Source organism: Ursus maritimus, unplaced genomic scaffold (assembly GCF_017311325.1).
Source record: "Ursus maritimus isolate PB19 unplaced genomic scaffold, ASM1731132v1 scaffold_1, whole genome shotgun sequence".
NCBI classification, from domain to species: Eukaryota; Metazoa; Chordata; class Mammalia; order Carnivora; family Ursidae; genus Ursus; species Ursus maritimus.
In genome coordinates, this window is record NW_024423343.1 from 60,405,440 (window position 1) to 60,420,064 (window position 14,625).

At 34.0% G+C, this 14,625-nt stretch overlaps 1 protein-coding gene across 1 annotated transcript in view; it reads right to left on the bottom strand.

Moving 5' to 3' along the window:
- UBR3 (ubiquitin protein ligase E3 component n-recognin 3) overlaps window positions 1-14,625 on the bottom strand; it is a 230,724-nt gene that overhangs the window by 122,315 nt on the left and 93,784 nt on the right. The window contains exons 21-24 of the mRNA XM_040644068.1: window positions 12,570-12,674; window positions 11,291-11,464; window positions 9,004-9,464; window positions 1,011-1,099 (exon numbers count right to left, since the gene is read on the bottom strand). Coding sequence (XP_040500002.1) covers window positions 1,011-1,099; window positions 9,004-9,464; window positions 11,291-11,464; window positions 12,570-12,674 — 829 coding nt within the window. The remainder of the gene's footprint in view (window positions 1-1,010; window positions 1,100-9,003; window positions 9,465-11,290; window positions 11,465-12,569; window positions 12,675-14,625) is intronic.

Below are 14,625 nucleotides of genomic sequence, written 5' to 3' on the forward strand. Positions count from 1 at the left end.
ATATACATTATAATTATATCTGATATATAAAAAAATATTAATTATGAATTTCTTGAAAGAAGGAAAAGAAGATATGGAAAAAGGAAAAGTAGTGTCAATGAACTAAATCCTCATCTTTCCTATGAGAAAGTCAACTGATACTAAATTATCTGATAAACAGTATTCTTTACAACAAAGTTATGTCCTGAACATAAACTCATCTGTCGATGGTTCAGAAGACATTATATCTAGACTAACCCCCTCCCCACTTCTCTTCTGGATTTGATTATGTGTACCTGAGAATGTACTTTTGTACAGAAATACTATGTCATGTCTGAGATTACATTGTGCAAGAATGCATGCATGTCTGAATGCATGTATGTGCATACACTTTAAATGCACGACTTTATTTCAGCGTTTCTGTCTAAAAGTTTAAAAAAGGAAAAAATCACTGGAATGCAAGAGGTAGTCAGGAAAGGGAGTATCCTGGGTAACTGAAGACTGAGATTAACTGAAATTTAATCTATTCTTCCAAGGTTTGTAAAAAAATTACTCATAGCTATCTACTATCATACAGGAAAATGGCATCCCCTCTCACTGTACAAATGCTAACGCTAATCCTAATGGAAGTGAGAAGTGCAACTAATTTTAAGAACTACTGAAGGGGTAACAGAAGGAAGAGGCACTAAAAGTATTTGAAAGCTATTTTTAAAATCTTAGGATAATTTCACAGGAAAAATCAGAATAAGTAAACAGATGTTGGTGAACCTCACAAATCTAAAGGACAATCTAATAGAGGAAAACAGAGGATATTGTATCGCTACCATCAGAAAGAACTTTCTAACAATTACAACTATGCAACAACAGAATAAACTGCCTATAACAGTCTGATTCTCTATCACTCTATTGTTTAAAGAAAGACTAGAATTCATCTGTCTGTAATGTTGAAAACTGGTGAAAAACTGAAATAGATAATCCCTGAAGTACTACGTGTCATTATAAGAGCTCTAAACTAATAAATTTTAACTTACCAACATCCATTGCAGTTTCCATGAAGCTTTTCTGTCGTGAAGCAAACTCTGCAAGCAATTTCTGCTGCCTCTCTCTAGCCTTTTGTCGCCTGGATTAAACAGAAATAAACTGATAAGTATCAGACATGTTTAAGACTTACTATATTTCAGGAGTTTATACTGTACGAAAAGCCTCTGGCACACAGTTGAGGATAACCTGAGAGAATATTCAAGTAGACTCCCGCTGAGCACGTAGCCCGATATGGGTCTCAATCCCATGACCCATGAGATCATGACCTGAGCCGAAACTAAGAGTCAGACACTTAACCAACTAAACCACCCAGGTGCCCCTCCACTGTTTGAAAATGGTTTGAAGATCACTGGCTTAAATAGGTAAAAATAAAAGCCAAGATTTACTCTAAAATGTGAAATAATTAAAGTAGAAAATTTGGATTTCCAACAACACAATTTCCTAAGTATATGTCAGTTGGTAGCAAGAGTAAGAAAAGTCTTTTTAGCAAGGAACCCACAATTTACCCCAGGCACAAATAACAACAAACTGGTTGCTAGAAGAAGCTAGGATGTTTAGATATAAACAGTATCTAAAAGATAAGAATAGTTAGATTTACTGTTACATTAAGAACAGGTCTTTCCTAAAAGAGAATGAGCAGAAGCCAGTGAATTTCCCAGTTTCTACTAAGAAATATTCCAAGTTTATTTTGTTTCAAGTAAAAAAAATATAAGAGTCTCAAATACGACATAAAGAATAAAACTATATTCCAAGCCTAAGCATAAATATTCCTTTGGATTAATTCATCGATTATGAATTATTATTTATCCTTTATCTACTTCCAAAGAGTATTTTAATTTGAGGCTGGCTGCAAAACAAAACAAAACAAAACACCAAACCACACACACAAAACACAATACAACAGGACTATAACATAACAATAAGAAAATAAAAGTAAACTAATAAAGAAAGAAGATAGGCTTCCCTAGATTTGGGGATGCTAACAATACTAGTGAGCATAAAAATTTTACCCCCAGCAAAGAAAGGTTAAAATAGTAATCTAAAACAAGAGGGGAGGAGGAAGAAGAAAAAGAAAAATGTTAAAATATAAGTTCTACATTAGCTCATCGAAAGAGACAAACTTTTTACTTAAAACTCAAAAAAGGATTTATCATAACCTATGATACAAAGGACATTAAAAACATGACAGATAACCTGAAACTAATATTATACTGGATGTTAACTAACTGGAATTTAAATAAAAACTTTAAAAATTAAACAATAAAAAAATTCTAAAAAACCATAATAGAGCATATTAGAGCAGTCTTTTAGTGACTATTTATTATATTAATATACTATAATAGTCAAAGCACAGTATTAAAATGAGATTCTAAGAAGTCATTTCTACAGGAAACCTAAAAGAATTCTTTCATTAATCTGAAATGATTCAAGGATATAGAATATAGAATTACAAGAATGCTAATAGTAATTTTTAGATTATTCACATATCCGTTCCCACCCAATTAGTGGAGATAATCATTACCAGGTATAAAGTCAAGTACTTCGGTCTGCCTTACCATGAGGAGTTACATATTTTTGCCAATAGTATTCAAATGATTTTTAACAGTGCTTTTCTAATATTTACTTTAAATATAATTTAGGATCTGCTGAAGAAAACTCACCTTATTCTTCTGTAACTACAACTCTTAGTTTTGAGCTAAAGTATTTTTATCCAGGTTGATCACTTACATTTTCCTGATAATAGCCATTTCAAAAAAATTAAATCTACTTCTGACCTCTCTTCCCTTGGGGAGGTGGGTAGAGACAGTAGCTTAGCACCAGGTGCCATGATCCAACAGCCTAACACAAGAGGTCATTCTTGTGGGAAAGGTTACAAAAAATTGATTACATACAAATGTGATGATTTAAAAAGTAATATCTTCTGACGATTATGGTTGCCAGGTTTCTCACTGTGGGAGCAGAGTTACAAGTATGGAAAGAGAAAACAAGAATGACTCCTCTGGTGTTAGACTGGAATTGGAATTATCAGGGTGAACTCAAGAGTTTCTAATACCACTCTCCCTGCTCCCTCCAACTCCCCCCCCCAACACACACACACACACACACACACACACACACACACACCTTTTCCTAGTTCTGTCCACTATGAGTGACTGCAAATAGTTATATTCCTTAGAATAAGCACGTGGATTGTGGCTTCTAAATAAAAAATAACCAGAACTCCTTGGAGAAATGGCTAGTTCCAAATACAAGATGAACCTGGCTGTCTTCTTGCCCCGGAAAAAAAGAAAATACTCAAAGAATGATGGGGATACATCAAAAGAACATAGAAACCAGCGGGAACAATCTGAGTATCAAAATGAATAGCAGGGTATGAGATTGCAACCCATAAAATAAAATAGGAATCCATACGTCCAAGTTGACCGAAATATATGCATAAAATGAAAGTTGGTGAGAAACAGCATATTGCAGCATCTCAAAGTATCTCTCCATAAATTACATATTAATTACAAAGGGGGAAAAAAGGATACTTGACAGTGAAGAAGTCCAGCAGACAACCCCTTAATCAAGTGATCAAAATTAATCCCCAAATGAAACAAACTAAAATCATGTGACACCTGATGGGGATACAATCAGAAGAAAATTAACAACTCCTCCTTGATATTCCTGCCAATAACGCCTAACCTGAATCAAAACATAAGGAGACACAGATATGCCCAAATTGAGGGACATTCTACAGTGTTACTGCCCTCTGTTCTTCAAAAGGGACAAGGTCAAGAAAATGAAGGAAAGACTGAAGAAACCAATTCCAATTGAAGGAAACCAAAGAGACACAACAACCAAATGTAATGAGTGATTCTGAAATGGATTTTTTGGTTATAAGAAACACTATTGGGACAACTATCAAAACTTGGGATCTAAAGATTTTATCAGACTCAAACAAAATGTTGATTTCCTTATTTTAAAAGTTGTATTGTGATATATATACATATACATATATATGTACATATAATCCTTAGTTCTAGGAAATACACGCTAAAATATTCCAAGGTAAAGCAACTTATTCTGAAATGGTCTAAGAAGTTCTTTGTACTATCCTTGAAACATTTCAATAAGTTTGAGATTTCTTCAAAATAAAAAGGTTTTAAAAATTAAACCCATCCTTTATATAAGATCTGTAAAGAACTTATCAAACTCAACAACCAAAAAACAAATAATCCAGTCAAGAAATGGGCAGAGGACATGAACAGACAGACACTTCTCCAAAGAAGACATACAAATGGCCAACAGACACATGAAAAAATGCTCCATATCACTTGGCATCAAGAAAATACAAATCAAAACCACAATGAGACACCACCTCACACCAGTCAGAATGGCTAAAATTAACAAGTCAAGAAACAACAAATGTTGGCAAGGATGTGGAGAAAGGGAAACACTTTTATACTTTTGATGGGAATGTAAGCTGGTGCAGCCACTCTGGAAAACAGTATGGAGGTTCCTCAAAAAGTTAAAAATAGAGCTACCCTATAACCCAGCAATTGCACTACTGCATATTTACCCCAAAGATACAAATGTAGTGAAAAGAAGGGCCATATGCACCCCAATGTTCATAGCAGCATTGTCCACAATAGCCAAACATTGGAAGGAGCCAAGATGCCCTTCAACAGATGAATAGATAAAGAAGATGTGGTCCATATATACAATGGAATATTACTCAGCCATCAGAAAGAATGATTACCCAACATTTGTATCAACATGGATGGGACTGGAGGAAATTAGGCTAAGTGAAATAAGTCAGGCAGAGAAAGACAATTATCATATGGTTTCACTCATTTGTGGAACATAAGGAATAGCAGGGAGATCGTTAGGAGAAGGAAGGTTAAAATCAAGGGGGGGTAAACAGAGGGGAAAATGAACCACAAGAGACTATGCACTCCGGGAAACAAACGGAGGATTTTAGAGGGGAGTGGGGTGGGGGGATGGGCTAGCCCAGTGAAGGGTATTAAGGAGGGCACGTATTGCATGGAGCCCTGGGTGTTACACACAAACAATGAATCATGGAACACTACATCAAAAACTAATGATGTACTGTATGGTCACTAACATATCATTAAAAAGAAAAAGATTTAGCTCATAAAATTTAAAAAAAGGGGGGGGTTAAAAATAGAGCTACCCTACGACCCAGCACTTGCACTACTAGGGATCTACCCCAGAGATACAAATGTAGTGATCCGAAGAGGCACCTGCACCCCAATGTTTATAGCAGCAATGTCCACAATAGCCAAACCATGAAAAGAGCCCAGATGTCCATCGACAGATGAATGGACAAAGAAGATGTGGTATATATATACAATGAAATATTGCTCAGCCATCAAAAAAAATGAAATCTTGCCATTTGCAACAACATGGATGGAACTAGAGTGTATTATGCTAAGTGAAATAAGTCAATCAGAGAAAGACAATTATCATATGGTTTCACTCATCTGTGGAATATAAGAAACAGTGCAGAGGATCACAGGGGAAGGGAGGGAAAACATTGTATGGGATGAAATCAGAAAGGGAGACAAACCATGAGAGACTCTTAACTCTAGGAAACAAACTGAGGGTTGCTGGAGGGGAGGTGGGTGGAGGGATGGGGTAACTGAGTGATGGGCATTAAAGTGGGCACGTGATGTGATGAGCACTGGGTGTTATATACAACTGATGAATTACTGAACCCTACATCTGAAACTAATGATGTACTTACTGTATGTTGGCTAAGTGTATTTAAATTAAAAAAAAAAATTAAATACATCCTCAAAGGACAAAAATTTGCCACCGTAGAAGAAATGGCAACAAAGATGTTCTAGAGATGCTCAAAAACAACAGCACTGACAGAATACATGTTTGGTCTCCTAATCACTACTCTAAATTAGAAGTTTCTTATGCTTCTTTAACTAAAACAATCAGTTATGCCACTCTATAAACCACCTTTACATGTACATTTAGAATATAGCCATAAAAGAATATTCAAACAACAATTCCATATATTAAACATAAAGAAACCTCAAATGTAACTGCTTGGCACTAGTATTAAAATGCATGTCTACTCTCCCACAACCACAGGAGCATGGAAGATTGTAAGCTCCAGATAATTATAGCTGTCAGCTTAATGTTAGCCTTGTGAGACCAGAGAACCAGTCATACCACACCTACACTTCGACATACAGAAACAGTGAGTAAATAAATGAATGCTGTTTTAAGCTGTTTAAAGAAAAAAATTCTATACTAGCTTTCTACGATTTGCAGGGAAAAAATGTCAATTATTCTTCCCTTGTGAATTTTTTATTAATTTAGGTAATTCTTTTCTAAAATTGGGCATAAATGTGAATAAAAATGAAAAGACAAATAAGTTCTGGCAGATTCAGTACAACTCAGGAATTTTTCATTATTATCCCAGAGGTGGAGACACTGAGATTGCACATTGTTATAACCATCTAAAGGCTTCCTTCCTATTTGTATCTTGTTTTCTATGGAGTTACTATTATGAAAGTGAGGCCAAGTTTGTCCATAGGTGAGGTAGCTGGGAATGGATCACCATTAAGTGTTTATAAACTGTTTGGCCTTTATTATGAAATTTAATCCAAAATCCAAAATAAATTGAGAGAAGATAATGTGAGAAGCATAGTGAGACTCAAATAAATTCATCTTAATCCTTAGCTGTCTGCTATAGAATTAGCTTCAAGGCCTTGTCAATATCATCACCATCACCACTCAAAGGAAACAAAGCCCAAAAGAGGAAAAAACAAAAAACAAAAAAACAACTTTTTTCAGAGTATTATTTATTACAATAGCATTAAAGCCTTTGTAAAAATAGCATCTGAACTACCCCAGTATCACATCTATTACTCATAGATGAGTATTAATTATATTATGAGTAATAATTATAAAATAATTATCTATTATGAGTATTAATTATAAAATAAGCCAAAATAATAAATTTTGATTTACTAAAAGTTTATCTTCTTTAAAAAGAGACATTATTCTATAACTAAGAAAATATCACCAATTTACGAGGTTAACAAAAATTAAAATTTTACCTCACGTTTCAACCTTCTAATTTTATCAGTAGATCCATTAACTCTTAGTCACTGATTCAAAATTAATGAATTGTCATATAAATTATGTTATTTATAACAACTCCTATTTATGAAGTACTGTGAGAAATAAAACTCTCCTACATTCTTTTTTTCCCCCCAAGATTTATTTATTTATTTATTTATTTGAGAGACAGAGAAAGACAGCAGGAGTACAAAGAAGGGGCAGAAGGAGAGGGAGAAGCAGACTCCTCAAGGAGCAGGGAGCCCAATGTGGGGCTCGATCCCAGGACCTGGGATCATGACCTGAGCCAAAGGCAGCTGCTTAACCAACTGAGCCACCTAGGTGCTGCTCTCCTACGTTCTTAATATACTGAAGGCTTCTGAATATACTTTTAATATAAATTATCTGTAACAAATTTACATCAGAAATGAAGTACAACTATACACGTGATTTAAATTGCTCCTGATATAGATACCAAAGGATGACCTCCTAACTACTGAATCTAAGGGAACTGCCAATCTTATCTGAACTTTTATAGCATAATATCGCTAAGTTTCTTCCTTTCTCAACCCCCTTGAACACCACTCTCTACAGTGTTCCTCCTCTTCTACTCTAGCCATCCCTTTTCAGTCACCTTTATGGGTACTCCTTCCTCAGTCATTCCCTTTAATGTTTCTTCCTTATTCTATAAAAGTTCTATAGTAAGTGTTCTCATTTCTTACTATACACAGTCTTCCATATATAAGCCTTTAACTACAACCTATATGCCCACATCTAAAGCGCTAACTCAGGGGCGCCTGGGTGGCACAGCGGTTAAGCGTCTGCCTTCGGCTCAGGGTGTGATCCCGGCGTTATGGGATCGAGCCCCACATCAGGCTCCTCCGCTATGAGCCTGCTTCTTCCTCTTCCACTTCCCCTGCTTGTGTTCCCTCTCTCACTGGCTGTCTCTCTCTCTGTCAAATAAATAAATAAAATCTTTTTAAAAAATAAATAAATAAATAAAAATTAAAAAAAATAAAGCGCTAACTCAGAATTCTCCCCTAAGTCTCAAACCCTTTACCTGACTGGACATCTCCACCTGGATGTCCTCTTTAAACTCAGTAATGTACAAAACTGAGCGTATCAGCTTTACTGCTAAGCCTAAGCCACTCTTATCTTGGTCCTTCTCTATCCTCCCCTATCTTGGTAAACAGGAACATTACCCAAGAAAGATTTTTATTTTTAATTAACAAATATTACAATTTAACAGGGGTGTCTGGCTGGCTAGGTTGGTAGAGCATGCAACTCTTGATCTTGGGGTCAAGAGTTTGAGCCCCACATTAGAGGTAGAGTTCACTTAAAAAAAATTTTTTTAACCTAAAAAATTTTTTAAATACATTATGATTTAACAACAAATTAAAAGCAACCTAAAGTTCCAAAAGCTAGAGCCATAAGTATGTTTTAAAACATTACTTGCTTAATAACTAATAATCATTTGTTGGAAAGACTGGAAAAGACCAAAAAAACTAAAACAATCAAATGTTTATTCTGAGAAATATTTAAAATATATATTTTTAAATCTTCTATTCACATTTAAAGTGCAATTGGTAAGTTTTTTAAAATAGCAGCAGAATTATTAGATAACCTACTAGCAGCAAATTTTTCTAAAAAGGCCTGCCTACAAGTTTAGGGTAGTAATTTAATGTTGGAGTCATAAACTCTTATCTTCTCACCCCCAACTAACTCAAGGATAATACATGCCCAAGCACTACGTTAGGTTGCTTCTATCTTACAAACAAATCAGCTATGATTATAGCTGTTGAACATCCAGGTGACTAGCCTCAGATGGCAAAAAAAAGGGGGTATATCAAAATCTTCAACTGTACCATACATGTTTAAAACACTGAAAATAAAAATTACCTTTCTTCTTTGTCCAATGTTTTCTTCTCTGCTGCAGTGATTTTTTTGGGTGGTACAGGAGGGGTCACTTTTCTACATATCTCTTCAATGATGCGTTTGTTCATTCTGCTTTGCAATGCAGCTTTCAGTAAGATTCTTTCTACTGCAGTTATACCATCTCCATGATTATATTTAGGAATTTCTGGTTGGATTAAAATTTCTATGTCATCAAGCCAAGGAGGATAGTAGGAGTTTTGTTTTCCTGAGAGTTTGTGATGAAGTTTAATTAGCAAAGACAATATGCTTTCTTTAATTTCCAAAATGGCTGTGGTTAACTGTGGAGCCGAACCAGGAGCAGACCATTTACTTGAAGTTTTGGGACGAACCACCTGATTTGCTTCACTGCTACTGCGATTGATGATCTCTTGAAACTTCTTTCTACGTTCTGCTACTAAGCTGAAAACTTGAGCTGTACCAGAATTCTACCATTAAAAAAGAGAAAGAAAAATCGGGAGAAGTTATTCAATGTTAAGTGTAAAAACATATTAGCACTACAATGTTCAAAGTTTCATCTGAGCATTTATTCAATAGATTTGCCCTTTGAGTAAGTCTGTCCCTTCACTTCTCTTACATATATTTAGCCTCACTCAATCTGGAAACAATTCTGAGGAGAAAGGTGGTTATCCACAATAACACCTCTTTCTCAGCCTCCTAGGCCTACCTACCAGGAAAAATAAACAAAGCCTGCGTAGTAGTTATAGCCATATTAAAAAGGAATCATACACGAAGTTCCTCGCCAGTTTATAGGAATAAAAGATGTTCCACCCCACTATTCATCAAGAATACTATACTCATCTAATATAACATTGTGTGTCAACTATACTTCTATTTAAAAAAAAAGAATACTACACTCTTTACTAACTTCTACAAGACTGCTACATTTTCTAGTTAATTATAAATTTTTTCTGAAATTAATGAATCTGAACTGCTAATTAATTTCATTTTAAAGGACTTCAAAGTTTGAAAATTACTTCTAACAAACAGTTACTAAGAGGAAATATAAAGATGAAAAATCAAACTGATCTGTGTCATATTTGAATATCACTATAATTTCTTATTGGAACAGATTTTTAAAACATTTCTCGCAGTAATTTCTCGTCTAAATAGTCTTTTTGTTAAAGCAGTCAAACTGCATCAGAGCTCTTAGAAATCATCTCTTAATTAAGATAAGAGTCAGTTTAATGGATTTAATTTTTTTAAGCAAGCATTGAAAGGATGCTCCAATATCAGTTGAGCTTTTATGAACTAAATTATAGTATATGCTATTTTTTAACAACCGAACTGGTTTTCAAAGTACTCTGTACCAACATTAGAGGCAAAAGCTCCTCTTACTAAGATTCCAATTTAATCAAAATTCTTCATGGTGCTCACAGCAAAAACATGTTGTCAAAGGCAAAGAAAGCTCCTATAAATGGACTCTACTAAGAGAAACGTCTGATTCAGTGCTCTCTACCCACAAAGATAGATTGTAGGGATTAGAGGTGTTTAAGTTTAGTTACTTGGCATGTCATTTCAAGATTTTTCATTTCTGCCTTTTAAAAATTAGTTAATTAAGCTACATGCAATGAAAAAGCTGATTTTCAAACTAAATCCAAATACACAATATAGTAAGATTTGTGTGGGCTTATTTTATCAAAGTTAATTAATTGCCATAGAAGCAAAAAAAAGAAATCTGTAAATGGGCATGCTGCCAGCAATTAAATATTAAATTTATTCTGATTTAGGAAACATTCATTTTTAAGATGTTAGTAACAATGCCAAATGCAAACAGACCCAAATGTGCTGCTTATAATTTGTCCAAAATCCTAAGGAAAACCCACTATTAAACACTAAGTATTATTTTTTTAACTTCAATAATATGAATTTTCTTTAAAATTAAGCCTAAATCACTATATAAAAACACACACACAGTAAACTTTTTTTTAATTTAACCATATTAAACACACACATATACACACAAATACTTCAAAGTGTTTGTCCGATTTCCAGTTAAAGCCATATTGCTAGTTAATGCAAATATCATATACATCTACCTCTCTTTGAAGAACTTTTGGCCTTCGTGAACTCTGGCAGATTAAAGGAAAAAGATGGGTGAGGCAGAAGTTGCTTAGATGTATCAGAGGAAACAAAAGACAATTTAAAGTTACCTATGACATATTTTCTTTTGAGTATCATAGGATGATCTAAACACTATACCCCAACATAACATAGAGTCTTTCCTTTTCATCTTTCTCTCTTCTACACTTACTTGTAAAGAACTCAAACTGTCAGAGCTGGTACTTGCAAGTGAGTCTCTCTTCACTTCCGGAGCAGTCTCTGGAACTCTCACCCGAACATAGTTTATAAAGTGTCGCATGTTTGACACTAAGTTACTGCCAGGAAACCAACTGTCATGACAACGTTCTGGTCCACACACTGATGCCTAAAACATGAACATAATGAATATGAAACCTTGCCAAGTCAGGTCTAATGTACATGGTAGATGTAACCAGCCCAAATAAGTATCCACTGTCTGTCTGTCTTCTGAACCCTTTACAGTCTCATCTTCAAATTACAAAGTGCTAATAAACCCAAATTCAAACATAAAATATAAGAATAAATTTCTCAATACTAACATGGGTAAGTCCAACGGAAGTCAGCTAAATTTCCCCTGAAAAAAATACATTTTTCAATATGGAAATATGTGACAGTACAAATTATTTTTCAGCATCTATTAGTAAGGACTCATAGTCAAGTAATGCTAATCTGGACTAATTGTAGAAGGAAGTCTGAAAAATCAGTCAAAAGTCTGACCTAGTCTTGGGGAAATATTAATGATCTTTTAATATCTATGAAAGAATATACGTTATTCAACTTAGACAACAACATACTGCCTAGTCTTTTTACTTGTTTGTTTTTTGCTGTTATTATGCTGTGCTGTATTTTGTCTTTTCAGAGAGAGGGGATGAGGGAATCTTACACTTGTAAAATCAGTTTGTAGTAACAACTGCTTTTATGGAAATGATACTTCTAAAGTCATATGTATTAGGGATTAACATATAACATATTATATAACATAACATATACCATATATATTAACATATATATTAGGGATTGACAACTTGTATTCTTGAGTACTTTGAAAATTCTCCCATATTACAATATTTACTTCATTAACTTAAAACCTTTCCAAAAAGAATTTGGTACTCAAAAATAATCCCTAATCAAATTATTAGGATTTCTAGACAGAGGTCCTAACATAACAATTATTTATCACTAGTCAATGTTATTAGCATAACACCAAAACTGCACTAACTACTTTTCTTAGATCTATATATTATGAATTACGAATTTCAAATTCAATAATATCATAAGTAGAGTGAAACCTCTAAAAGAACACAGTATTTGAAGATCAAAAAGGGCCTTTTCCGGTAGTTTGGAATATTTTATGTGTATGATGAATCCATAAATACATTTCCAGATGATACACTACCTTTGTTAAGGCATTTTATAACTTTAATATTTAAAAACATAAGAAACTTACTTACCTCTTCATCTGATTCCTCTTCAGCTGAATTTTCAAGTCCTAATTCAATCAGATACAAAACCATGCAGAGTACGTGTTCTGACAGATTTTGATGATCCATCAAAATCTTTAAAGAGGGAAAGAAAGCCTCATAATTACTTTTCCCACACAATATATTTAAGCATCCATAAACATGTTGTTATAAATGAAAATAACATAATCATATATATATTATATAGATATACATTTATATATATATAAAAATAAATATACAGCAAGATCGGAAACTAAGTAAAGCCACATCTTGGTGAAAAGACAAACTAAAATCAAAAGAACAGGTTCCTTCTCAAGATCACACAGTATTTAACACATTAAAGGTAACACATTAAATAGTCCACTAAATCCATTACTATATACTAGTGTCTAATAAAATAATTTAACAAGAATGTTTTACATCCTCATTTGCTGATACTCTTTCTCCTGATGACAAAAATACCCGATAAATAAGTGTACTAAATAGGGTAATTCATGCTAAATGTGTTTAGCATAGTACCCGGCATATAACCAGAAGCACAATAAATATCTATAGAATATTATAATGTTCTTAAAATGTCTCTAAAATTAAAGTTCTCAGCCTGAGTATTTTGTGTAGTTGAGTAAATGTATGTGTTAGTATGTGGTTTATATGGGTGAGAAAGGAAAAAGGGATGTAACTAGTTAAAAGAGAGGCTTCTTTGAGGAAACATCGATAAATCTGACCTAATGTGGATTACACACTGCAAGCTTTACACATCTTACACAGGAATTCAGGGCTAACCTACAACAATCATTCATTCAATATGATGCAACAAACTACTAACTGGAAGATACCTAAAATACATAAGAAAAAAATGGCCTGGCAGCCATCATGTTGTCCTCATTATAAGAAAGGCCTCTGGCCAAATGATGGAAGAGGTCAAAAGAAGAGGTTCTGTGGGCATACCTTGCCAGCTGCAGGCAAGACTGTTAGAGAGTACAAGAGGACATTCTAGGATGGGACTCATAGAAAATGCTCAAATGGCTGGGCAGGCTTAAAAAAGGACCTAGTCACCTAAGAGCTAATTTATCCTGACTAAAGAATAAAGACTTTCAGTTAGCTGCCTTTCTAATGTTTATTTTGATTACGGAGAAGGCTTTTCTGTTCACCTTTTGCGTGGCACAGTGGTGAAGACAGTAAACTTTCACAACCTTTTAAAAACCTGTGTTATATAAATTCTGTATCTACCTAGATATTTGACCTTGAGCAACTGATTCTGGCCTTCATTTTCTCATCTGTAAAACGGGAACAACAGACCAGAATTATTGTGAGGATTACACAAGTTAACATCTGTAACTTGTATAGTACGGTATCTATCAATTGGTGTTCAACAAACAGTAGGCAGGTAGTGCAGATGATGGGAGGAACAGCAGCAGGAGGAGGTGACAGAAGGCTGGGAGGCCACAGAGATTATCCTTTCTAATCCACTATTTACAGAGAGGAAACCAAGGCTCAGCCACACAACCAGCTAGTATGAGCAACACTAGAACAGATTTCAGACTCCTAACTACTATCTATCATTACTACACTGCCTCCTCTTGATAAATAAAACATTACTAACTAAATTCAAATAAATTTTGACTTGATCTCCTCTGATAGTACATCCTACAGTTTCAAACGAGTAACTTAAAAGCTAAACAAAAATGACTAAGAATGATTTTCTGAGTTTTATTAACATGTTTTATATTAATGTTTTTTAACATTGAACATGGCAGGAGATGAGATGGTATACTGACACTGATGTTTAGAAAGTTCACTTGCCAATGCAATGTCAATTAGAGAAGTTTTTTCTATTATTATTAAAGTCTGAAAAACTATTTTAAGTTGAGATTTTTTTAATTATTCATAATAATCTTATAACAACTGAAATACAGCCTTTCTATTTTTGATAAAGCACTATTTTTACACTAAGCAAATGAAAAGATTGAAAAATATAACTTGGAAGAATACAAATTATTTGCAGTAAGTTTTCTTTAATTTTTAAATCATGAATTATTGACCT